The 27,167-nt window shown below is 46.0% G+C and overlaps 1 protein-coding gene across 2 annotated transcripts in view; it reads right to left on the bottom strand.

Moving 5' to 3' along the window:
* Positions 1–27,167, bottom strand: part of GALNT17 (polypeptide N-acetylgalactosaminyltransferase 17) — a 209,956-nt gene that overhangs the window by 151,153 nt on the left and 31,636 nt on the right. For both annotated transcript variants that reach the window (XR_010607134.1, XM_065647033.1), the window contains exon 2: positions 5,831–6,014. Coding sequence is in view for 1 of the 2 variants with exons in the window: in XM_065647033.1 (XP_065503105.1) it covers positions 5,831–6,014 (184 nt within the window). In the remaining variant the exon portion in view is untranslated. The remainder of the gene's footprint in view (positions 1–5,830; positions 6,015–27,167) is intronic.

Below are 27,167 nucleotides of genomic sequence, written 5' to 3'. Positions count from 1 at the left end.
CGGTGGATTTGGTGATGCCAGAGAAAGAAAAACCAAATTGTTTCACATCTGAAGATGGATTTGCAAGTGTCTTCCTACCCCCGTGATCTCCAGAGCAGAGAGGGGGCAGATCCAGGACAACCTCGCTTGTTCCTCTGCAAGAGCATCAGGGCCACGTGCTGCCTGGCAGAATAAAAAAGCCACACAGGGACAGGACAGACTGGGCAGGACAGGACATACAGACAGAAAACACGCAGCAAACCGTCTCTGAGCTGCAAAACGGATCCACTTTTGGTGAGTCCTGTTCTAAGACATGTTTCCTTCACATGAGGGCTTTGGCACTGATACTCGCTGCTTGATTTCTCTGCTTGCTCTCCCAGAAAATTTTCAGGTGGCACCTTTCCAAGTATTGGAAAAAAACTACTTTTCCTTTTTTTATGGCTGAAGCCATAAAAAAAACAAGGGCAAGAGTGTTTTTCACAAAACACTGGAGCAGATCACAACTAGCTAGTAGGAGAGAAGATATACAACTAGTTCTGACTTTTTCCTAGAGATGAAAGTACCTGTTAATACATTCCCACGTGCTATTCAAAGAGAATTTCACATCTGAAACACTGTCATTTTTTTTTCCCTTCTCGCACTGTCTTGATACCTTGCTAGTTCTTCCTTCAGTTATTTGATGAAGAAAACTCACTACACCCCGCCTCTCTTTTCCTCTGCATTGTTTGTATGTGGGACTGCCAAAATGAAACAAAAGCCTCTTTGCAAAAGGTAAAATCACATATTGTGCATGCAAGAGAGAAAGAGCTCTTTTGACCTGCTTTGTTTGCAATAAACAGCAATGACTGCAAATAAACAGTCAGGAAACTCTATTTCCCAGCAAATATCACCGGTGTAATTCAAGTAGTTTGTTTTTGTTGTCTCAAGCGCTGTCCTTCTCCTCAGACTCATTTCACCCCAGGGCAGGAGGTGACTGAGTAACTGGCAGAATATCACAAACGTGAGACTCCAGGAACGTTCCAGCTCCTAAAAATTTAAGGAAACCACCAACAAAGAGCTTTCTCACCTGCCACAATAATATATGTAGATCTTGGCCACGTCTGCCAAAGAGAACATTCTCGTTTGGGCAGGGGGAGAGGCGAAAAAACCATTTTGCTTCAAGTAAAGCTTGAAGGAGGTTGTATGTCTTCTATTTTGGGGAAGAAATGAGCCACAAGACAAATGTGATGCCAGATATATGAAGCACCATCCAGGGCAGTCCATGCCCAAGTCACAATATGGGCTGAGAAATTATCTCATTTCATTATCTTGGTACAAGAGAAAGCTGAGACAAAGCCACCCGCAAAACCAGGTCTTTTTAGTTATTTCCACAGTGGAAGTGATTGGCTCTTCTGCACCAGAAATAAATACAATAGCACATGAAACCTACAGAGACTTTCCTGAGCCCCATCGGAGCAAACCACAGAGCGCAGGTTGAGGTTCATGGCTCAAAACTTTGTCACAGTCTTGGAGTCCCCGGGGAAGCCCCTGAGAGCAGCTCCAGCGCAGGACAAAAACGTCTCGGGGCCAGCACGAGATAGAAATCAATCAGTAATGGATTTAGGTGTTTCCAGTTAAGCAGGTTGTCGAAGAACAACCCAAAGTCTTCTCTAAAACCCTCAGTCTTTTCCACTATATCACAGAGTTTTAACTGGTTTCTGGTAATAAAACCAGCTAAAGCCAGATGGTGCTAAAAAGCCCAACTGCTCCCAGGCTCCCAAGGAAGGCAGCTACAGAAATAAACGGGTGATTCAGTCACTTGAGATGCTTGAGTGTAACAAGTCTGACTCAACCCCCAAACACCCCACTGGGAAACATTAAAATCAAGTCAGTGATAGGCGGCTGTTTAATCCTTAGCGATGGTTTCCACTCCGGACACTGCCCTAAGGCTGCGTGGTCCAGCTACCAAACCCAAACCTTTTACCAGGTGCACGCTGCTAAAAACCAAAAGCAGATCGAGCTCGCCCTACACAACCCAGACGATTTTCCAAGCTTTGCCTGACCCACACGCAGGAGGAAAGGGTCAGGTCTCCCAGGTAAAAAACCCTCAAAACCTCCGAAAACCAACCTGTGGAAGTTGCGTATCACTTACGCCATCGTTCCTGTTCGCTTTAATACCTTGAAGCTTTGCTGCACGAGAACAGCTGCCGAGAGATCCGCAGCAGCAGGAATGTGTCATCTTCACCCAATGATTCAATAGTCCTAACAATCGTGGGTATTATTTTTCTTAAATCTACTCCTTAATCCCATAATGCCATAAAATACCACTGAATCAGAGCTTAGCAGGATTCCAGAAAGGAACCGACTTTTAAAGAGATAATGAGAACTCCATGTTTATATTAGATAGGATTGAAAAGAGAGAATAGAGAAGACAAGGTACCAGATGGGCAGATTATTTCATAGTTTGCCTTAATATGATTTCTTCAACCTGAAGCATCTGGTAATTCCACTATTGGAGATGAGATACTGGATAAGATGGACAGGCAGGCTGATCTAACACAGCAATTTTTATTTTCCTGCTACAGGTAGGAGGGGTTCCCATTAAATCACACATCACAGAACAAGACAGAGGTGAATAAAACCTAGTATCAAAGCAGGGAATGTTAGCAGCCCTGAGGATTCCATGTAAATACGCTTCACTTTTAATCAAGAAAACAACACGTCATCTTAAACCGCCCCCATCCTTCATCAGCAAGCAGAAAATGCTGTGAATTGATCAACAACAAAACTCGCAGATCAGCCTCGTCCTTCACAGTTTTTGGAGAAAACTGAAAAAAAAAAAAAATCTCTGCGGCTCATTTTCTTTGAGGTTTGTGCAGACGTCCTGCGGTCTGCCAGCAGCACCTTGGCTACTTCCAATCTAGAAGTAGTAATTGTTTTCCAGAACACACAGGAATCTCATCTTAAAGTCCCAAAACCTAGTCAAGCAAGATAGAAGTGTGTTGCCTACGCCTACCTTATTACACACTTTTCTGCAGCGTGACTTGAAATAAAGTCCCTTGCACAAAAATACCAGTGCTCCCTTATTCTTGCAAAAGGAGTAGCTTTCTCGGTCATCCAAAATGTTCTCTGATTCACCCAAAAAACGCAATGCACACCCAACGCAACCTTTCCTACTGACCAGAAGGCCGGGATCAGAAAAATCAGTATCAATAAGCTCAAGACTAAGGTCTCACAGGTACAGCTCCCGTACAGTATCAGTACCACACACATATTTCATGTATCTGTACAATCAGCAGCACTTTTTCAGGAATCGCTCTTGCGTAAAGCCCGATACTGTTTAAGTGGTGAACAGCAGCACTGACTTTCTACCTTCCTGCAGGTGAGCAGCCTCAGCTTTGGAAGAAAAGAAAAATCTATTAAATCGCATTTTACAAGCAAAATGAAGAACCAAACTACCAAGAAGAGACACCACAACCCCCCAAATCAAAATAAGTAAGGTGCCCTGCCCCAGGGAAGCCCTCACCTTCCACCTGCATCCAAACACCCCCGGGACTCTCGCCAGAGACACTTGGCTCTGTCCCGGGACTCGTGATGCTCCTCACTGCCCACACCTGCCTGCAAATCCCTCTGAACCTCCGAACCCTCAGTGATGCTGAACACGAGGTGCAGGGAGTCGAAACACAGCAAGATGACAAACATACCCAATGTCCCCTAAACTCCCCTTCACTTCAGCCACAGTCACAAAACACGGGCAGGAAAAGGACCGAGAGGTGAAATCCAGCATAGCTCAGCACCCAGGAGAGCGGCACTTGACCACGTTAATCTTTTTCTTTCAAAAAAGAGAAAATTTAAAGGGAAGAACGCACGGCAGCCGCTACTAGGAACAGTCCACGGGCATTCCAGCCTTTAGCTGAACGAAACGCGCTTCGCTATTACAGTTAAAACTGATAGACGCTTTGTAATGCTTATCAGCTGGAGGGTTTTCAACAGTTTTTCCCCGCTAATGCCGCAATTTCAAAGCCATTTAGGCTAATTTCCTTTGACTTGAATCTATTTTAATCAGAGACCAGGACACTTGACTTAAATGGTTTGTATTAAACCCTTCATAAAATCAGCCATAAAATTGCACGCACAAAATAGCGAATGGATCTTGAAGTCAGGAGTAGAAAAAGCTCAAACTTTTCAAATCCTCCAGCAAACTCGAGCCTATTTCATAACCAGACCAACCTATATTAGAATACCAAGCCAACTGATCCTGAAAAAAAAAGCAATAACCAAAGCACACTCCTGAACTTATTAGATAAAAAACACTAAGTTATGCAGCTGCAGTCAGCACCTACAAATTCGCTCCGAATTATTAGCCCAGCTCCAAAATGATGCATATTTAAATAAATTGCTCTGTCTGCTCTGTCCTCTCCACCACCCTCCAATGAAATGACGAATAGTGGCGCCGATGAAGAATACAATGCAAACCTAAAAATGTCAGAATTAATCCTTTTCTTCCCCGCAAAGATCCAAAAAAAAAAAAAATACTTCTCAAATTAATTCTCACAAAGTAATGCTGGCTCTGCTAGAAGTCAGAGTTCTGGATGAGAAATGAAAATAAGCAGCTCAGGCTCAGGTAACTGCTAGAGAAGGTCTCACTCGGGGGATTTGTCATTGTAGTAGGATTTGCATATCATACAGCCAAAGGTGCAATTTGTACCTGCAATTCGTTTTGTCCAGACGAACCGTAACAGCAGAACTGGAGGCTGGGCCTCCATTCCTTTGAAAACTCATCCAAATATTTCTGTTGTCAGTGGTTGACAGCTTTGGAAACTCCGAGTGGCTGCTTGAAATTCATGCGGCATGCAGAGAAGTGAAGGAACAAAAGCTCTCCCCGCGCTCCCATCCTTAACAATTTGCCAGGACGCTGGAGACACGGAGCTGCATCCCCTTGCTGCATGATTTTCAATGGTTTGCAGATGCCAAGCAATGGCTTTGTCCCTGTCCTAATGACACAGGCATTGGCCACGCATCTGTCAGAATCTAAATCTCTCGCCTCATTTTTTTTTTTTAATCAGGGATTTCACTCCAGGCCTGGACAAAACGACACTTTCCTATTCCGAGGAACGCTCTGCTAGCCCTATCTAAAATTAACTCTCATAAAGATAAACTTACAGCACATCTCACACTCTTAACAAAATGATTTGGCATCTCATTTAAAGTCTTTTCTACGGTGCTCAGCACGTAAACACCATCATCTTAAAAGGTCATTCTGGAAAAATATTGCTATGGGATCCACTGGGCTCCCTCCAAAAGTGACGCACAGGGGTGTCACTGCTCAGGAGCTCTTACCCTTTCTAATTGATATTTTAAGCCTTTTCCCATGTCTTCAGTGGCAAAGGGTTAAAGCGCTTCTGTCCCCTCTCTGAGCTGCCTAAAGATGGATGGGAGGTGCCCTAGCAGTCGCAGGACAAGGATGGTGCTGGGGGAAACCCAGGGGTCCCGAGCTGACGGGGAGGAGAACGGGAGAGTCTTTGCCCACATTTCCAGGGTAATAAACCCCAAAGGCCAGTGAACAGGCCTTTGCTGACAAAAGGAAATGTGAGCTTCTAATCCCCCAAAATAACATACTGCCTTAGGAAAATAAAAAGAGAGAGTGAGAAGAGTGGGGAGAAATTCACTCTTTCCCCCTGATAAATCGTCTTTATGAACTATCTCAGTTGCAGCCACACTACATCAGTTGTTTGTTACGGAGCACGGCCCTGTAAACGATTAAGGAGGGAAGAGTGAACAGTATTGCACAAGAACATGGAAACAACCACCACTCCTGCTTTCGGATGATACCGAAACAGGCACATTCCTTCACGGAGCAACTGGTACTTACTTGGTTGGACGATAATCTGGGATGGAACGATCCAGGGAAATTTTCTCACTGAGGTAGGAGTTGTAGCCGTATTTCTCATGGGGTCCCTTCGCTTTCTCCTCCTCCTCAGGGGACAGGGTAGCAGGAAGGCCACCTTTACCACGGCCACCATAGCCTTCAATGAGACCCAGCGACTTGGACAGACCTCGAGAGAAAAAAAAAAAGCAGATACCAGTTAAAATTCCTCACTGTCATTTCCAAGCTATCAAAGAAACGAAAACAATCTAAAAATCCAGGGTTTTCTGGTTTGGTTTCCTGAAAACATTTCAAATTCTAGTTCTTTGGCCCAGCACTGGAACGAAAACGACTCGAGCTTTGAAATTCTTCACGGCTCAGCACGCTGTTCCACATCGCTCTGCCACCAGCATCCAACCGATAACCCGGCCCAGGAATCTGTGCACTTATTTAGTTGTTAGGAAGGTTATTTAGGCCTCCTTCCCACTCTCAGAGAGGTAATTACATATAAGGTTAGACGTCCCCAGGAGAAGGATAGGTTGAACACAGAATAAGAATAAAATAGGGTTGGTTAACTGCCAGCTGACTGAATTTTTGCTCAGTATGAGCAGCGAACAGCATACAAATGGTATGGATTTAAAAACAATTTCCCCTCAAAGCTTTCTTATCTTTTCAAGTATAGCATTCCCAGACCTTTATCAAGTGGAATTATTTATTTATATCTGCATAGCTGAAGGAAACAGGCAAAGTTCAAAACGAGCTGCACAAAACCAGCTATATCGATGATTTGGTGGTGACTGCGGGAAGCCGAGAGCCTGCTCATGTTGTTATTTATTGCACAGGACAGCTGGAATTTTAATATTTTTCATTAGCAGAGACTCGCACTCTTTTTCAGAAACCAAAAAAAAAAAAAGGAAGATTTTCTTTGTTTTTTGTCGATTTTATTTGTTTAATGAAGACATATATTCCCCTTTGTTTTAATGGCAGAGTCCTGACTCTGAGAGAAGACCAGACTGTTGCCACCACCGATGCTTTTGAAGGGACAATAACCTTGAGGTCCAGCTCCCAAACGCACCACAGATTTCCACTGCCCTGGACAAAACACCCTCCCCATCTACAAGACACAGATTTAAACACTTTTTTCCTCAAAAAGTAGTAACGTGAAGCAGTAAGAAAATCACCTATGGCTGTAAATCACAGTTTGAAGCCCTCTAGTAGAAATTATTATTATTATTATTCCCTCTGACCAGCCTCCCCTGCTCGAGAGCTCCTGAGAGCTGACGGATCCCTCTGTCTGCGCTGGGCCCGATTAGATTTTATCTGAGGACAATAATAACAAATCAACCGCGAGGAGCAGCTGCCAGTGACGTGAGGATGGATGAGAAATCCAAGCTGCCTTTTTCCATCTCGAGGCTCAGCAACGGCCAGAGGAGTGAGTCAAGAAAGCTGGGGAAGGTGAAATGTTCTGTCCCGCTGATCACTGGTGATCTTCATAACCCAAATAGCGGGAGGGACAAGGTACAGCTTACGAAGAGACCAGGTACCAGTTTCATTTCACGCCCACATTCCAACAGAATTAAAACTGTATTTAACAAAAAAAAATATTCTCACGAAGAGACAGTTCTTCTCATAATGCTGATTTCTTTATCAAAATCTTTCTACTCAGGAACAGCGCACCCGTAGATACACACATTTCCTTAGGGTACCTTAGATCACGCTTCTTGTTACATCAAAAAGACAGAACAGCTTCCTTGGTTCATCAGCTGAGAGTTTTACCACTGCAACAGACACATTCTAACAGAGATTCAGTTTATCATTTTAATTCCTTCTTCTTTACCTTTCCCGTAAAATCTTTCCACCAAAATCTCTGGCTCTTGGCCGGACAGGCCGTAGCACAGAGCTGGGAAGCAGGACGGCATCGTGAGACCATCACCCTCTCTTTTAGTGCCACCCAGGACAGCAAACACCCCCGCAGGGACAGTGACAAAGCGAACGTCCCCAGGTGCGATGTGACAGGGTGGATCTCGGTGTCTGTCAGGTGCTGGTTAAACATTTCATCCTCCGGTTCGGGCTGTCAGCCGTGCAGCCGGGATGTCACTTCGGCGTACGGCGCTTCGAAGCAAGATTCAAGTAACACTTGGCAAGAAATATCATTCATGTCCAAACAAAAGAGGACGAAATTTGCTTCCAACTGGCTGAAAAGATTCCTTGGGAGAGGCAGGACTGAAAGCAAATGGTTACAGCAAACCCTTCTCCAGCCAAGCCGTTCACTCATTTGCTTTTATTCACCACATTTTAAGGCTGCACAAAGACGGGGACATTTCTATAAGCTTGAGACACCTTTTCTATAACTTCAGCAATTCTCCCCAGCCCGTGCAGGGCAGGAACCCATGGAAAGCTCCTTCTGGGCAGGGAGCTCCGGGCTTTGCCTTAACCCACATTTGGGTCCACAGGGACACTCAGACGCTTCCCAAGCCTAAGTGAGGGCTCACCTGATCTCAGAATCACCTTTTCCAGTCCCTGCTCAGGCCACAGTCACTGCAGTGGGACCCTGGCCCATGTCAGGAGCCCAGAGCTACAGACAGCAGGTTTCTGGAGGTGGCGCGTAAACCTTCTTTCATTTTGTGTTGGCCTGCATGGAAATACTATTTGGGCCTCAAAGGACATATAAGCCTCTCATATGGTGTTCAAACAGCATAACGCTGCAAATGAATGACTAAGTGGCTCTGGTGACGCAGGAGCAGAAAGGGGAGAGCATCTCTGCAGCCCATCAATCCCACCCACACCCGCCCAGGGCCAGTTTCCAGCCCAACCTTCTGCTGTGGCTTCTTGCTTGCAGCATCTTCACTCTTTGAAAACCTCCAGCCCTTTGCCAATCCTGCTTGAAATTGGCGCAGAAGGCCCAGAAGTTACACACAGAGACACGAGCAAGAAAAAGCAAGACCATGATCCCATCAGCTTCTTTCCTTGAAGAACTGGGCTAAAAAGTAAAGAGTCAAAACCGCTCCCGTGTCACAGCCCAAACCCTTTCTCATTCTGGGCAGGCAAAGTACAAGTGCTGAGTCGCTGCCAAAAAGTCTCTCCTGATGCCTGGTCCAGCCTATCTACAGAGATAAACAGCACTAATTCCCCACAAAAAAGTTTGATCTTTGGAGTGAATTCACTCCCCAGTGAATTTTGCAGCTCATGAGATGGTAATAGGCCTCATCACGATGAGATGTTCAGTGTCGATCAGAGCTCTGAACGGCTCTGAGCTCCACTCATCCTTAAGCCACGTTCACCCAACAAGTACCTTAGAAATGAAAAGAGGATTTTTTTTTTTCAGAATCTCCTACAGCATCTGAACTGTGGGACAAAAGGTGTGTATTGCTCTTATATTGCAGGAATAGGAAGGGGAAAAAAAGACACCGCTTAGATCTGCTAAGATCTGAGCCATTCCTGCTGAAACGGCCAGACATGGGATCCCCTGGGGACAGGCAATGAGTTGGTTTTCTTTGAGATGATATAAAAATTTAATCTCTACAGCAAAATTATTCCTAGACTGAGTACAGTTATAGCAAACATATTATTCTCTCCTTAAACTGGCAGTATATTTCATAAGGAGACAGGAGGTTTTTTAGGATAGAGAAAACCTTTGGTAAAATAACAATATAACGTGATACGCAGCCTCGGGTTATACAGCACCCAGCAGCCGTGTTGGAAAAGCATTTTGCTACATGTCAGCCCACATGAAGGCGAAGGTTAACCCTACCGATCCAAACCTCAGCCAAGGAACTTTCTTTCATTAAAAAGAGGGAAAAGTACCTGAAAGGCATTTCGGAGAAACACAGGTCCTGAGCCTTAACACTGGGGGAAAGAACAGGAGGAAATGATACCGCAAAGACTTCTGGAAAAGCTACTTTTTTTTAGTTGTGTCCTTATTTGTCTATGTCATCCTACTGCTCCAGTTACAGAGTAAGTATAGCTCAGATTGAAAGCCATATGCCTGTAGAAAAAACACAAAGCCCTCCTTCTCCAGAAGAAGTAAATAATACTGAGGTGATACCAAAAAACAACAGAAGCATACAGAGAAAATTAAAGTAGATGTCTTTAAAAAACACAGCTCTTATTAAGCAAAGCACCACGGATCTTCCAGCCCAAATACCTCTCCCAGGAACACGTGTTTCTGGCCTCTCTTCAGCCTGAGATTTGAAGGCCAACAAGAAATTTCCGACTCATGGAAAAAAGCAAAATCAATGAGGTAAATGGCCCAACTCATGCCACGTGTTGCTCTGCAGATATTGGCTCTGCGTGACCTCTCCGGGAGGATGGAAAGAGAGGACACAACAGAGAAGCTTTTAGGGCTATTTTATGAGAAACCAGAATAGATATCAAAGGGCGAAATGTCATACGTAATGCTAGAAATTACAGAAAACTGCTGAAGTTTTTAGTGTTGTCCTGCTGATTGCTGCAAATACAGACTATTAGCGGGAGGACTCATTAACGATAAGGGTAATTACCAGACTAACAGGCACCAATTTTCCTTTGCAGCTTCGGTGGAACCTGGGACCTGGCATTCTCTGTTTTCTCCCTGCAGCAGTTTTTACACTATTTTTACCGAGTTTTCTGTTTATTAGACTAAATAATGCAAATCCCACTGACTGTAGGAGACACCTACGCAACAGGCAGCGATGAGCTGTTGAAGGGCTACGTACCAAATCCAACTAATACAACTTTGCTCCCGCTGCCTCCCCAGAGCATCCTCATACTCTTGCAAAGGAAATCAAAAGTAGTACTAAAGCATTAGAATAGATTGCGTTCTTGAGGAAAAAAAATCAAAATACAAATTTTTAAAAATGAGCTTAAATACTAGAGTCCAGCAGAAAAATCAGTATTCTCCTGAACCCTAAACGATTTTATTCAGTGTACATGCTAGGTATGTTTTTCCCAGGACTGACCACTTATCAAAATCCAGGATATCCCCCAAATATCCCCCAAATCAGGGATTTCAGTCAGACACAGACAAACTGAAACCAGAGCCTATTTTATCTGTAATCCAACATACCCCATCTTTAAAAAAGCTCCTGTGTATGTAAAATTATTTGAATAATTCTCACTAAAATTAATTTGTTCAACAGACCACTAAGTTTTCACTTAAATAACTGTGACAGGTGGGTGTGCAAGAATCGTGCACATTTTCCCACAGCCCAGGAGGGCAAGGACCAAAATAGGCTGCCCAGGACGGGCACAGTTCCTCATTATGAAAGATATTTAAAGACAGATTAGATAAGCATCTGTATCAAGAATGATTTAAGCCCAGCTGCACTTACATCGTCATGGGAACAGCCAGAGAACATCAAGATTTCTTCCCCCTTTGTACTCGATGGAAAGGATGGTAGAAAACAGCCAAACCACGCAGAGTTTGAAGTCTCGTTTGAAATGTTTTAACATTTACACACATTTATGTGCATATACATATGCATATTCAGAATTGAAGTTTTCTTATCTATATGGAAATGGAAACACAGAGAAATTACCTTCAGAGCCAGAGGGAGGATCAGCACCCCTCGCAAGGAGAACACAGTCGTCAGGAGAATTTCAAAGCCTCTCTCGCCCTATTCAGGCCATTACGCTACCAAGTTCTGGGTCTAGATGATAATTTCCTGATCAAGATTCACCTCAGGCACAAAATAACAGAAATCCTTCGGCTGGCTGAGGCGGTTTAGTTCACAGGAGTGATTTAGTTGATTCTAAAAGCTGGGACTAGTAGAAGAGCTTGGACATAGATCAACACTCCCTGCAAGTCTGAAGATGTTAGCGTCTACCATTCTGCTTCGCATTTTCAAAATAACTTGTTGAAACAAAAGGCAGGACTTGGCAACAGAACTGGATTAGAGGCAGCAATCCGTCGGCGAGGAAAAGCTCTTTGCGGCTCAGCAGGGAGAACAGGTGGTGCTTCAATGGGAGACTTACACACAGATATCTTGTTCAGATACAGAAGACAAGACCCAAGGTGATTTATATCCCAGGGAAAACCGCAGACACGCGCGAAGCATTCCTGACAATTTAATTGCAGTGATGCTCTTCCCAAGCATGTACTGACAGACCCACCCCAGGAGATGTCCTGCTGCCGGAGCTCCCCCTTTAAACGAGAAATTCAAACCAAGAGCTTAATCGCTGACAGTTGTTAAAGGTTTGTCTCAAAATGACCAATTATCCCCTGCTGCCCCTTGCATGGTCCATGGTTTCAAATGGATTTGGCTTCCCTGTGCTCTTGCCATCTTCCCCTCGTGCCCCATCGTGTTTGTACCCCAGAGCATCCCTGTATCGCGGTGGGAAAAGGGGCTCCTGCAACCGGTACGCCGTTCATAGCTCTTTCTGGGATGAAATATGCTGTAATAAGGCACGTCATTACATCAGCAGGTGCGAGATACATGCGTTGCAAGAAAGGATATCTATTTTGCAGGCCAGGCGTTGATGTATCTGAGGCGGTTGCCAAGGGATGGAGCGACACACGCAGCACCCGCAGCTCCAGATAACGCACCGGGGTCTGCGAGGGGAGATGGATGAAGCGTATTTGTGGGAAAGGTAAAGAAAAGAATGTTGTGTAGCAATCTCGCTTGCGCACAAATACAAACTTATATCTCTGACTAATATATGGGACCATCAGATTCTGGAAATACCTGTGTTATTTACTGGAGAGAAGGGGGGAGAAAAGGCCAAAAGTAGTAAATCACAACGCGTAACAAAAAGGAAAAACAGGGTCAAAACCATCACTGAGATCATTCAGCGAGACGGCTGACTCCAGGCACACTGCATCCGCGTTCAAGATGCTGAGGAACTCCAGAGAGCTCACTTTATTAAGCCCTGCCTAAGGCCTGCTGTCAAAAAGTCAGTCTTACTGGGACACTGGCGCAACCACTGCCCCAACGCACAGCAACGTGTTTCCATAAAGCGTTTGGAAAAGTCTAATGCAATCTCCTCACTGTTACTTTAAATTGGCATAAACCATGCCGAAGAACCATCATGCCCAGGTAGCAATAAGAAAACTCTCAGAGAGCGGAGAGGAAGATCTATAGAGGAGCACCCAACATGACCAGGTATTAACACAAGTAACGAGACCTAATTAGAGAGAGAGGAGACACCCAGCACAGCACCGTAGGACATGCAGCTTGACTCACAGGCAGTACTATCAGATTTGTAGGGCTTAAACCACCTTCTCGGTAAGACACTCCAGCATCAGCAATCTGGGTTCCATCTATCTCAAAGGCAACTTCTCTCCACCATTGGTCACTCAAGTGGCTGCAGACACAATGCTCTGCAGGCTTTTCATAAAATCACAGAATCATTTTGGTTGGAAAAGACCCTCAAGATCATTGAGTCCAACCATAACCTAACGCTAGCACTAAATCATGTCCCTGAGAACCTCATCTCCGTCTGTCCAACCCCTCCAGGGATGGTGACTTCAGCACTGCCCTGGGCAGCCTGTTCCAATGCCCCACAGCCCTTGGGGGAAGAAATTGTTCCCCAGATCCAACCTCAACCTCCTCTGGCGCAACTTGAGGCCGTTTCCTCTGGTCCCCCAGACCTGTTCTGCCTTTTTCCCCCTTTAAGCCCAGCCTAGGGCCAGAGAGCAGGGCTGGTTGCTCCACTGCCAGCCAGGAATCTGGGGGTTCCCGGCTGAGGCTCCAGGACAAGAGGAGGACTCAGCACAAAACTGCTCTGTGAGAGGTGAATGTTCCGTACAGGAGCGATATTTCGCAGCTTCTCTTTGTATTGACAGCAGCGAGGTTAAAGAGCAACACTAAAAGCTTTGTCCAGCAATACATCTGCTATGAGTTCACATACAGCCACCTAAAAACTGATGAAGTGTCATAAGAAGAGTCTGTATTAGTAGCCTACCAAGGCAATATAACATAAACCATGGCAGGACTTCACATTAAAAACCTGATACTGTTCCAGTAACTTCAAAGATCAATTTAGGGTGTGTCACCGTTTAGAAGAAAGACAAAGTCCCCGGTCTGTGCACCTAATGGCGTATTGATTCAGCACACACCTGAGTGCTGGCTCTGCTCTCCATGGGCTTTGCTGAAGCACCCGAGCTATTCCCACACAGAGCCCATGGGAGAGCTCAGGACACAGGAGCTTGGATGCGAAAGGCCAAGGGCAAAAGCAATCTTGCATATTTATGGTTGTCAACCACAAGCCCGTTTGGGTGATGAATTCAGCAATAGTCTGCAGGTTCATTTTTAGAAGGTAAATTGCAATTCAAGCAAGTACAACCTGTCTTGCTTTCCTATTTGAAGATGGCAGGAGCGGCGCAGAGGGCAAGGGCAGCTCAGAGAACGTGGAGATGCCCCATCGCTGGAAGTGTTCCAGGTCAGGCTGGACGGGGCTTTGAGCAAACACTGGAACTAGATGATCTTTAAAGGTCCCTCCCAACCCACACCGTTCCATATTCTGCAATTCTGCATCAAGGTCTCCCCATTTATTTTGAGACCCAACCCAAGCACCAGAAAGCACAAAGAAAAATGAGGATACATTGCTCATTGTAACATCTTCTGTAGGCAGATTAAGAACTTCCCAAACTCCTCTGTCCCCAGCAGCAAAACATCCTCCCGCTCATTTGTGCTGCTGCAGTGATTTGTGGGGCCATTCTGCAAACTGTTCATCCCCGGGCAGTCGCTCCTACCATGGTCGGAAAACCCCAGTCAGATGAGCCTTTTGTTTAATTCCACGTAACTGCTTTTAAAGTCCAGCATTAAATTTAACTTCTTTGGGTGATGCAGTCCATTCCCGTCTCCATCCCAAGCCTTTTGCACCCAGGCAGAGCTGCTGCTGGGCACAGCACAGGGTGCTGAGCTGCAGTGAGTGCTCAGGGCCACGCAGCCAAAGGTGGAGATACAAGAATTGCTTCAATTCATCTTGCCCCCCGTGAAACCATGACTAGAGTTACACCTGCAGCGGGACAGGAGACCCCAGGAAACAGAGAAGAGCCACAGGAACTACTATGGAAGCAGCAACAGAACCCAAAAAACCACAAGCCAACGTTTTTGAAACCCCAAAGGTTAAAAATAATATTTTGCATTTCTATTTTCACAAGGAATCTGTTATTTCCAGATCGTGTTTCTATAACAAGCCGTTAGTGTTTGTGGTTTCTCTTAATGCATGTTCTTGTTTCCCTTTTTGTAAAATATTTCCTGCCTCTATAGATTAGCGCGTTGGAAAGGGGGGGGAAAAAAGTTGCCATTTGGTAGGAAAGGAAATGAAGAAACATCACACTTTAGCACAGATATCATAAACACAAAGCTGGCTACTCCATTTGGGGATTTTTGCTTACGTGACCGGTTACATGTTTAGCTCGTAAACTGCATCATCTCCGCAGAGCCCCGGGGAGCAGGGGAACGGGAAAGGGCAGAAACCGGAGCCGGTCACCCAACCTCTGCACCAGGTCAGGCCACAAAACCTTACAGAGGTTGGTGAGGCCAACTGAGGAACTCCCTCCTCCTTCCCCACTTCCCACCCCTGAAGACCAGGAAAATGGTATTTTTAACCCCTGGCCCCAAGTAGAACACCACAGAGCAGAGACAACATGCCAAAAAGCTGGGAATCCGTGGACAAAAAAAAGGGATGTGGGACCATACCCTGAGAAATAACCACTCCTCAGCCAGGTTCTCAGCATGCTATAAGTTTCTCTACAGAGGCCCTTTGACCATATTATCGCTCCCTGGGCTACCCCTAAATCTGCTCATTAAGCTTTTCTTTAAAGAACAACATATCAGAGAAGGGATGACATTGCCCACAATGGCCTTTCCCAAGCGAACATCTTGAAGCCAACAAGACATTATGATGTCAACACAGCTGCAGAAAGAGAAACTCAGAATTAAAATGCGCATCTTCAGCAAGTGTGTACATGCTTCCTCCTGCTAATTGCATTTACCGAGCTGTGAACTTACTACTTATTTTAAGGTCAAGAAAGTCTATTTTACAGGGTTTTGCTTGGTGCATTTAATGTGTTCTGTAACACTTGTTCTGGCTGCGCTCAGATGCTGTTCTCGCTCAGCCACTGAGCCAATTTGTTGTTGGTTTTCTGGTGTGCATTCGGTGCTCTCAGACATACAGGACACCCCAGAGAGCACTTGTGCTCTTCAAATTTCTTCCCATCTGTTTGTGCTTTCCAAATAGTTCATAGGGGTGATGCACCATGACTTGCAACATCTAAGGACAGAAATAAAGGCACTAATTTGCTCATCAGAGAGAAATATTCTCCACTGCAATGCCTTTATTCTTGTACACATCTGCATTCTCCAAAACCACCCGCTATTAATGGACCCAAGGTGTTTCATGTAATATATGTATGATTGTAATGAATATCTGAGCACAACAGATACCTCTTAGATAAAAACCTGGAATTGCTCTAGTATCTCTTAGTCTCTATATGGTGAAGGCAGAGCTTTGTTTAAGTTCAAGTAGTTTGCTACCAAACCCAAGTTCACTGAACTCTGTGAAACTATTCAAGCATTTAATTAAAGCATCAGCTTAAATGCTTTGCCAGACAGGGGTCCCAGGGAAGGAGAACCGGAGCTTGCTCTCTACCGTCAATGCAGATTTATGAATGGTTATGCTTTATGGCATCGGGAACAATTCCTAAGAGGCCGCAGATCTGTGACTATTTAAGTTTGTGTTTCTGTAGAGAACTTCCGATGACAGGCACTAAGTGCTTTAAAAACTTAATTAATGCTCAGAGCACTCCTGAGAGGGAGCTCAACATATGACTCAGATTTCAAGCTACCTGAAGTAGGACTGTCCTTGTTCTTCTCAGAAAACACTTGGTACAACAGGGAACATGGTACAACAGGGTCTCGGTCCCATTGTGTTTGTACTCCAAGAGAACACAAGAGAAAACACACCTCACTTCTTTTCTAGATGGTTGAACACAGAAAATTATTTGTCCAAGGTGACTTAGCCAGAAAAGATCAGTGTTTACAGACAGAAAATGGGAGTCCCTAGAAATTAAAGAGCTTCCTACCTCCAGAACAACTGCCATGGCAGGGGGGTTTCCTCCAGAGACCCTTCTGAGTGACCAGCACCAAATGACGGTGACACGCGAGCAGCCGGACCGTACCCACCCCACCCCGGGCTCCAGCCCCTGGGCTGCACGGCTGATTCCAAAGTCCAGACCAACCCAGTGCCTCAGCCTCAGCCGCTACAATGCTTGACTTTTTGCAAAAGTGGAGTGTTTGTCGTGGTTTTTTGAGAGCAACGCATTCAAGTAAAATGACAACGAGCCCCCCGGAGGTGGAGCAAGCGGGGAGGTGTGTGGTGTGTCCGTGCACCAGCCTCCATGACCCTCCTGCCCGCAGCACAGGTCGATGCCAGCACAGTGCACGGCTGCCACTTTGCTCCCCAGAGGTCTCATAAAATGAGGCCTTTGCTGAAGCTCCTCTCTGGGAAGAACTGCCCTGCGTTCGCCACGCGGTGCCATGACTCCCCATGCAGACGCAATTCTCTTCTCCGTTTTCTCTCCCACCCTCCCAGCCCTTTAGCACACACACTTTCTTCTCTCTTTCCATCCTACCTTCACCTTCTGTCCGTCCCCGCTGCTCAGGGCAGTCTCCCTTTACACTGCAGCCCTTGAACGCCTCAGCCCTTGCCCCACCAACCACCTCTTGTCCCCAGGACCACACACCCTGTGCCAAGTCACGGCCGATCCTGCCCTGCAGGAGCCAAGATCAGAGACTCCCACCCAGATTCCTATGAAGATAAATTAATTCATAGAATCATAAAACCATAGAATCATTTTGGTTAGAAGAGACCCTCAAGATCATCGAGTCCAACCATAACCCACCCCTGGCACTGCCCCATGTCCCTGAGAACCTCATCTCCGTCTGTCCAACCCCTCCAGGGATGGTGACTCCACCACTGCCCTGGGCAGCCTGTTCCAATGCCCCACAGCCCTTTGGGGAAGAAATTGTTCCCCTAATATCCAACAATTCACCCCAACAAACTGTGCTGAGTAACCCTGTAGCTCCCCAGCACACAGGAACGGAGTGGTCTTTTTGTGTCAATACTCATTTAATTTAAATGCCTTGTCATTGCTTGTTCTAGACACACAGGGAGAAAGACAAGTTGTTAAGCCTATATTTTATTTAATCCCCAAATTCATCATCTTAAGCAATTTGGGAAGTATCTTGCAACCACTCAAACAGCGTGTTGTATTTTCCTCTCACTCTTTCACTCATCTGGGGAGAAATGCAACTATGACCCACCTGGCAAAGCCTGCCCGCTTCACCCTTAAACAAATTAGAGGACTTAAGGGGAAGAAAAGGTTGTCGTGCGATACCCAAGGCCACCAACCTCACTTAGCAGCTCCTTGCCTTTCCAGGGCAGGTTTAGCAGGGAATCAAGATTCCCAGTGGAAAATGCAGCTGCAGCGGCCACGGAGCTGCCAGATCCCTTCACTGCTCAAGCAGGTCCTGGAGATGCTGCAGAGAAGATGCCCTAAAAAGATGCCCATTCTCAGAAAAGGAGTATCATTTCTTTCCCCCTCCTCTTTCTCAAATACATCCTTCCACAATCTGCTGCTTTTTTTCTTCCTGCTTGCCACGACAAAGCCTCCCACACACCCTGAGTTTGCATTCTCCTTGGGGAAATTATTTATTTATGACCAAAACACAGCTCCTGCTTCAGACACAGGTCAAGAGAAAAAAGCATTCCATTTATTTCTCCATGTTTACTTATTAAGGATACACCACATCTCGACAACACCTGAGAGTAACTTGGATCTACAATTCAAAGAGAATAAGAAATGTTGAGCAGGAAGCGAGGAGAGGCAGGGAGAACAGTGAGCCGCCCGCCCAACTCATCTTTTGGGCTTAAATTTTGAGTTCCCAGTACACATTCTTAAAGCCGAATGTGGAAATATTTTAAGCACTTGCTCTTCAGTGCTGCTTTTCCAGTGTCAAGTTTTCCACCACGCCAGAAGTTCACAGCTCTGCCTCCCCTTGGACACTGCTGTGATAACCTGCGCTCACGGCCAAGTGGTTTTCCAGACTGGACCCCCATCCATCACAAACCCCACCCTCTGCACCCCCCAGCCCCTTTTCCACCACCTCCCTACCACAACCCACCCCTCGTCTTGGGCATCTCACCCCGATATGTGTTCAAGGTCCTCAGGAACATTTCCCAGTGACAGCAACACACTCAAGCACCTTCTTTCTATCAGAAAAGGGAATATTGGTGTTCGTTGCTAATAAAGTATCTAATGACGGAGAGCATTTCCTCGAAACTGCTCCTTCCCACTTGAATCTGCCATGAGTTTAGGAGGAGACAACCCTGGGTACCAAAACCCTTTCATTCTACCTAACCATGCCAAGCATAACGTCCGGCTGCTCTGGATTTATTCCTCCGGATACGCTCCTACCATCAGAAATCCAGACTCAAACTACCAAGCTCAGAGGCTGGTGCTGACTTGGCATCAATCCACAATTCGGGTATGCACTTGGGCTTGAAACAAAGCCTACGGGACTTCTAAAACTGAAATAATTTGGAGTTTAACTTCATAACTCTGCAAGAGCTTTCCCCAGGGGAAACGCAGAAGGGACCGTGAGTCTGTGGCAGTGCCGGCACCTTGTTGTGCTCCGCGTGAACCTGAAAACAAGCCATTCGATTAATTTGCATGAGTAAAAGTAAGTTATATGCCTCACAAAATGAAGTCGTGATCCCTGGCTGGAAGAGCACTTCGCTTACAACCCAAAGGCGCTGCAATATTGGCAATTACTCCCCACACCTCCTTCTGCAGATTAAAACAAGGATCTGAACTACCGAACCGCAGTTGCTAATGGCTTCGGTGCAGTCTGACTTCACGGGAGTCCTTCACCTTATTTCAAGAAGCCTTAAGAAAGATTCTTTTTTATCTAAAACTGACCAATTTGCTGAGGGTCACTACATTTCGAGCTGAATAGTTATTGAGTCTTATTTCAGACGCAGGAAAAGTTTTCTCCGTGACACGTCACCCTCATTACCTACTTGTACCTGTCATCAAACCTTATTTTGGTCCCAGGCAGATAACAGTAGTCTGAACCAGTTTTTTCCTATGTGCACGTAGATGTTTAATGATCTGTGCTGAGGTGGGGAGGGAAGGGGGAATAAGACACAGAAAAACGCAGTACAAAAATAATAAATATATTTTGTGTTGCTCAAGATTTCAGCTCCAAACTGGGTATAGTTATGGGGCTGGCAAGAAAGGCGTATGTAGTTTGAGCTACTAGAAAATAATTTGCTAAAAAAAAAAATTCCTTTCTAAAAGGTCAGATTCCTGAGAGGATACGTTTAGACCAAATAATTTGTCATACTCTCAATACACGCGCTCTTGTAAGAAATGTGGTGCTCGTTTCAACTAGACCAGCCTCAAAAATCAATCGTTCCCAGACTGAGTCTTTGGAAAGAAACGGCACATGTGCTCCACACCCGCCAAAATAATCCTCAAAACAACCCTCACCCTCCTGCCAGAAAACGCATCGGATTCCCAGCAAGTCCAATGAGAAACCAGCGGGCACTGGTCAGAACCAGCCCAGGCCCTGGCTCAGGGTGAGGGGACCCCAGAGGGTATTTGAGTAAATAAGGGCAAAATTCAGATTGTTGGCTACACTGCGATATCCCAGAACAGCTGCTCCTGTGCTCTCGTATTATTGAGAGCAGAGATAAAAACCTCAGGGTGAGTGTATCTGACAGAAAAAAAGGACAATATACGTTTACTAATTTTTCAAGAGGTCTCAGGGCAAATTCTCCCATTTTTGCCAAGATTAATTAGAGCAATTAGTTAAGTCATTAACTGTAAGGTCTACGAAGCAGTGTGTCATTTTATTATTTGTAGCGAGCCTAACTCAATGAGATCCTGATCCATGACTGGGTGTCCTAAACGCTACCTAGGCACAAATACCTAATGACAAAACCAATAAATGTGATCTATTTAAGGTGATCGCAAGACTCCAGGAAGAAGATGTCAATCAGCACAACTTTATCACCTTTGGGACGCGCCTCAGCGCTGGACCGAGGGCTCTGGGTGCCGGTGCCAAACAAAAACAGGTGGTAACCACAAACTATACTGTATTCGAGATGGGGATTTGGTTCTTGTATCGGTTAGACATCAGGGACCAAGAACAATCTTACCAAATCTGCTTTTATCTTTTGAAATGTCAAAACTCGCACCTCCAGCCAACACTGGCTGCCACTCCAACGACTTATTTTTAAACACTTGCCTGCGTTTTATAAAATGAACATCCCTCCCTTCCCAAGGCTGGGGAGAAGAGCTGCATCTCACTCCGGATAGGAAATCCATCTGCCAACTACGACCAGGCTACACACGTAGGAGGGCAGGAAAGGCGAGTGCATCACGAATTACCAGCAGGAAACTTTTACTAGCATCTGAGGAGCAACACGTACCTGTTTCCTGGTATCGCTGTCAGAGAAGCTCATGGAACCTCCTACTGTAAACTGACTAGACTTTGTGTTTGTAGTAAGGATTTCATCTTATTTTTCAACCTTAATGCCTGTCAAACCCAGTATTTCCAAGCATAACCTGCCTCTTACCTTACGAGGAGATCCTGCCTGCGCAGGAACGTCTGTCCGCAGAGAAGCGAGCGAAATGCCTTCCATATAACTTTGAAATAAACACAGGGCAACTACAGACTGCACGCCATAATTCCCCACATGTTACATGCCTGTAATTGTCTGCAGAAAGTAACTTGCTCATTATGGTTGAAAAACAAAACAAACAAAAAAACAAACAAACAAACAAAAAACACCACAAAAAAAACCCAAAACAACCAACAAAAACCCCAGCTGTGCATATTTCTGGCATTCATTAAAACTGCCTTTATGAATTCTGCATTAGTCTATGTGTTAGTCAAATGAAATAATAAACAGCTGCAAATCATTACACATACACAAGGTCTAATCCTATAATATTCCAGATTTAGTCATCAGGTACTAAGCCCCATTTCCTGCGATTAGTAACAGAAGAAATTTTGAGATTCTGGTAAAATTTTTCAGGTAATCCCAGTTAACGGCCAAGAAAATATCAGTAACTTTTCTTCTCAGGTTTGATCCCCTGTTCAGACTAATGTAGTCACTGCTCCCCTGCCTAAAATAAGCACTTTGTGTTTTCATTCACATGATTCACTATTATGTTAAGTTTAAACGAAATCCATATGTTGGCATCAGCTACGGCATACCTCATGGCCCAAACTATCGACAACAGCTCCATAAAGCTAATTTTACCCTCCTTCCAGCACGGCATTTTTTCAAGCAATCTGCCTCACAAAGCCACCCTGAAGGAACAACGCGGGGTTGCAATATCCTATCGACAAAGAAGAAAGGGAAATAAATCCCTGATGACACTGCACCCACGTTGAGGTAGAAAATCCGTTATTTGAGTACAGGCAGCTGAGCCGGTATCAGGTTCCTGGAAGAGCCCAAAGCGCTTTAGCAATCACAGAGGATCAGGACCACAGATTAAAACTCTCTCCAGGTTCAATCCGCAGCAACAGCAACACCCAAACCCTGGTGCTGGCAGCTCCAGGGCTGCTGGCACCATGGGCTCCCCTCTCCGTGTCCCCCGACCGGGCAATACCTGGGCTTAGTCCTACTGAGCTGATAAACTGGGACATCCGCTCACCAAACCGCTAATATAAGGAGAAAAGGAAAGAACAGCAGCAGGACGGTCAATGGACACAGATGAGTTTGGATTAGCCTGTGGCTATTGAACTGCAGCGCTACTAACGCATCCGAGCTGGCTGAGAAGGAAGATGCTCTGATCACCCCGTCTTCCCATAGAATCATAAATGTCCTGAGCTGGGAGGGACCCACAAGTATCATCGAGTCCAAGTCCTGTTCCTACACAGGACACCCCACAGGTCACACCGTGTGTCTGAGGACGTTGTCCAGTCTCTTCTCGAACACTGTCAGGTTGGGGCCGGGACACCTCCCTGGGGAGCCTGTTCCAGTGTCCAGCACCTCTGGGTGAAGAACCTTTTCCTCGTGTCCAACTGGCCCTCCCCTGACACATCTTCCTGCCGTTCCCTGGGTCCTGTCCCTGTCACAGAGAGAAGAGCTCAGCCCTGCCCCTCCTGCTCCCCTGCTGAAGCTGCAGCCCCATGAGCTCTGCCCTCGGTCTCCTCTGCTCCAGCTGAACAAACCCAGGGACTTCAGCCGCTCCTCACACGGCTTCCCCTCCAAACCCTTCACCAGCTTCGTAGCCTCCTCTGGACACTCTCTAGTAGCTTAATATGTTTTTAATCTTCCCATCAGGGTGCACAGAGCTCACGAACAAACCCCTCTGAATCCCACCCAGCAGCCAGGGGTCCTCAGGTTCCATTTAACTTCCCAGCGAGCTGAGCAGCCTCTAAGTCTTGCACCGCAGTGATTTTAGGTCATTTTTAATCCCCAGTTGTTCAAGCTAAAGGTAGAGCAAGGATCTCCTCCCGCACCAACAACAAGGTGAGAGGCAAGTAATCAATGACCCTTTTCTAGTTATTTCTGCACATTGTATTATGGCTACAGAAACACAGAAGTTGATTTAATCACTTTCAGATCAGAGATTCATTAAGTCTGCTTATGCCTAAAAAAATAGTCCATATATATAACTAAAGACAGTCCAGGGCAAGTCTGGAGAATTTCAGCCTCGAAAGGCAAAGCTTTCGGACGCCGTGAACGTCTGAGCATAGCCGCTAATGGATCAGTCCAGTTGTCCAAGTGCTGCCGCTCACCGGTGTGTCGGGCCAGCAGATCACTAAAAGAGATCCCCAACTTGTTCCCATCTAACACAACAGCAATCACACCCCAAAAAGTCAAACCTACGATATGCATTTTCAGTTCCCTAACCACGGGCGAAAAAACGCTTACAAGAACCAGGAACGCGTAGAGAAACATGAAATTCTCAGAGGCAACACAAGTTGAAGACAGCGAGATGGAGGAACTAGCACCAGAGATACAAAAGACAAGTAGAAGAATCACAGACTTGTGCATCTTTCTGTGCATTTGACTTGGGCTTGGCTATAAAACATTCTCAAGCATTAAGACATTGCAAAACAAAAGATGTTTCTTTAATCTTGAGGCGGCAACCGTACAGCTGCAGGAGCAGCGGCACGGCTGGTCTGCAACACCAGACTGGCGACGGAGCAGAGAAACGACAGCACTGGGACGCGGGCATGTGGTCCGTGACAAATAACGAGAGTAATTAAAGGCAGGCAAAGGCAAAAATTGTCCTATCAATTCTTCTTTGCATTTAATTTTGCATTATGCTGGAAAAGGAGCAGGCAAGCAGCAGAGCTCATGCTCAACGGCCAGGCTGGGGCTGACCAGAGCTCGCCAAGCGGGGCCCAACACGCGCCTTCCAGAGCTCACCAGCGGTTTTTCCTGTTTCTATGTTATCTCAATACGTTTATTTGCAGAATTCTTCATGCTTTTGAGACACAAACACTTCCAAGAATCCAATGTGAGTATAAATATAAGTAATGGCAAAGGAAGCACAGCTTTTAGTCTAAATTACATACAACCAAATGAGATCGGAATAAAAATAAGCAATTCCATAGGTTGAGTTTTCCCCTGGAAAAACTGCTGGTTTTCTAATACATCAATACATCTGTGCACCCGTCAAAAAATCAAACCATACATGAGACCTAGTTGGTGGAATCCTAGCACAAATACTAAATATAATACCAATAATATCAGAGTACTGCCTTTCAAAGGCAGCAAGACATGATTGAGATAAGAACGGTGAAGAATGCACCGAGATTAAAGAAAAAGCCCTTTGGAAGCAGGGAGGCGTGTTTGCTGGCGCGGATCCAAGCAGCGTTACTCCATCCCCGCTTATCTCCTGTGTCATCTCCCCATCACTGCCAAAGCACATCACAACCTGTTACGCAGCACGAGCCGCACGTTTCCAATCCAGCGTACATCAGCAAATGTGTCATCTCGGGAGCTCTTCACTCATTTCCACCCCAGCCTGTGTGGGTGCGCGATGCTCGCACGTGCCACAGCAAACGGCAGCGGCCCACGGCCTCGAAGCAACAGATTTTCCTTCCCAGTGATGCAGCACAGATGTGTTTGTTCCCTTGAATGGAGCGCACTGCAAACAGCAAAAAGCCTGGCTGCACTGAGTCAGCCTGCATGGAAAATACATATATGCAGGACTAGGGGGTGGCTGTAGGGGTTAACAAAAAAAAAACCAACCTAATCACAGAATCCCAGAATGTCAGGGATTGGAAGGGACCTCGAAAGCTCATCCAGTGCAATCCCCCCGCCGGAGCAGGAACACCCAGATGAGGTTACACAGGAAGGTGTCCAGGCGGGTTGGAATGTCTGCAGAGAAGGAGACTCCACAACCTCCCTGGGCAGCCTGGGCCAGGCTCTGGCACCCTCACTGTGAAGGAGTTTCTCCTCATATTTAAGTGGAACCTCCTGTGTTCCAGTTTGCACCCACCGCCCCTTGTCCTATCACTGGTTGTCACCAAGAAGAGCCTGGCTCCATCCTCCTGACACTCCACCTCAAGGCAGATCTCGCAGATCGAGGTCTGGGGTCCCAAGTGCGGGTACAACCTCTCCGTAACCCACAAGACCCTACAACCCCAACAGCACGTCTGTAAAACACCCTCAACTGATAAAAAACAGACAATGGAATATTGTGTCCAGCTCCGGCCCCTCAGTTCCAGAAGGACAGGGAACTGCTGGAGAGAGTCCAGCGCAGCCACGAAGATGCTGAAGGGAGTGGAGCATCTCCCGTGTGAGGAAAGGCTGAGGGAGCTGGGGCTCTTGAGCTTGGAGAAGAGGAGACTGAGGGGTGAGCTCATTCATGGGGATCAATATGGAAAAGGGGAGTGTCAGGAGGATGGAACCAGGCTCTTCTGGGGATAAAGTTAATGCTACTGGCAACGCATGCTGAACGCAGAGCTGAACTCATAATAAAGCTTCGTGACACACCCCTGGTTTTCTACAAAACATTTGAGTTTGGGAGAACAACTGCAAATACTCTGAGCTACGGCTAAGCAGAGGTGAAGGGCAGGCAGTGCTTTGGCAGTTTAATGTGCTTTTCCCACACACGTGAACAGTCCCATTAACTTGCTGCTATTAACAAACTTAACACTAAAGATGCTCTTAAGTGGATCTGGGTCTTAAAACGCTTATATAGGCCAATGAAACAAATAAAGAGCGCAGCAGATTTGTACAGGCGAGAAAGGAAGCCTGGTGTCTGGCTAAAAGACAGCGCTGTGGCGTTGGTATCTGGAAAAGAGACCAACTCCTTTCAGTAAGGATTGCAGGTTTTTCAGGGGAGAACACAATCCATCCCAGCTTTGCTTAATACTCACTCCAGATTTACCTGGACACATGACAGTGTCTGGCATTGAAGGAAACTACCTCTCCTTGCAAAGCAAGCCAAGTATCTGACTGCTGGCACAGAAATACCTGCAGTTTTGTGATATATGGTGTCATAGCATCTCCTAGTCTGGAAATAGATCATCCACTTAATGCACGTACCAAAGAGATGAATGCTAGAGGAGTTTAATAGCACCCTTGATAATAGGACTTGTAATAGATTTTTAAAGTGAATTTAAGTCTGAAGGAAGATGCTGCACTGACGCTCTTGGAAACCTAAACCCTGCCGAGCCCTGTCCCAGGAGCCATTCTCGGCGGGGAAGCGAGAACTTGGAAAGAGAGAGCTCTGTAACTCACAGACGAGGAGCGAAGCAAAGGCACCGGTGGGCTGGTCCACGCTTATTCCCAACTCACACACGAAGTGTTCACTTGTGTGGAAGTGCTTCACGGCATCTGCGCTGTTTGCTGCTCCAAGGGAAAAGGGAGAAAAAATGCAGGAGCAGGAGGTCTCTGAGGCATCAGTAAATCCTCTGTGGTTTGCAGTCTCGTGTGGGCTAAAGGAGACCCTTGCCAAGGCCACACAAGGTCCTTCATGACCCAAGGTGTCATCCTTGATCCTGTCTCCCTGCTCTTCCGCTCTAACTTCACCAAAACTACCTTTCCCCACACCCTGAGCTCGTCCTGTCGGTCTCAATGGATCCCACATGTCCAGACTTCCATGGGAACCCAGGAGTCACCGCACAGAGATCCTCTGCAAGACCAGAGCCAGAAGCACTGGTCCAGCAACTACTTATGGCTACTATTTATGCTTAATTTTAAAAATATGAGCATTCCCCCCATTGCATGCCAAACAGCATCTTTCCCTGGACTCCAACCCCAAAAAAAGAAAAAAAAAAAAGGCCCCCCAAACCTCACCTATATGTTCAAGGGAACACAGATGCCTTGTTGTACAAAAGCCATTATAATCTCAAACACATACAATATTTAAGAG

Source organism: Caloenas nicobarica, chromosome 17 (genome assembly GCF_036013445.1).
Source record: "Caloenas nicobarica isolate bCalNic1 chromosome 17, bCalNic1.hap1, whole genome shotgun sequence".
NCBI lineage: Eukaryota > Metazoa > Chordata > Aves > Columbiformes > Columbidae > Caloenas > Caloenas nicobarica.
Note: the sequence above shows the minus strand (reverse complement) of the source record. Positions and strands in the feature narration are given on the sequence as shown.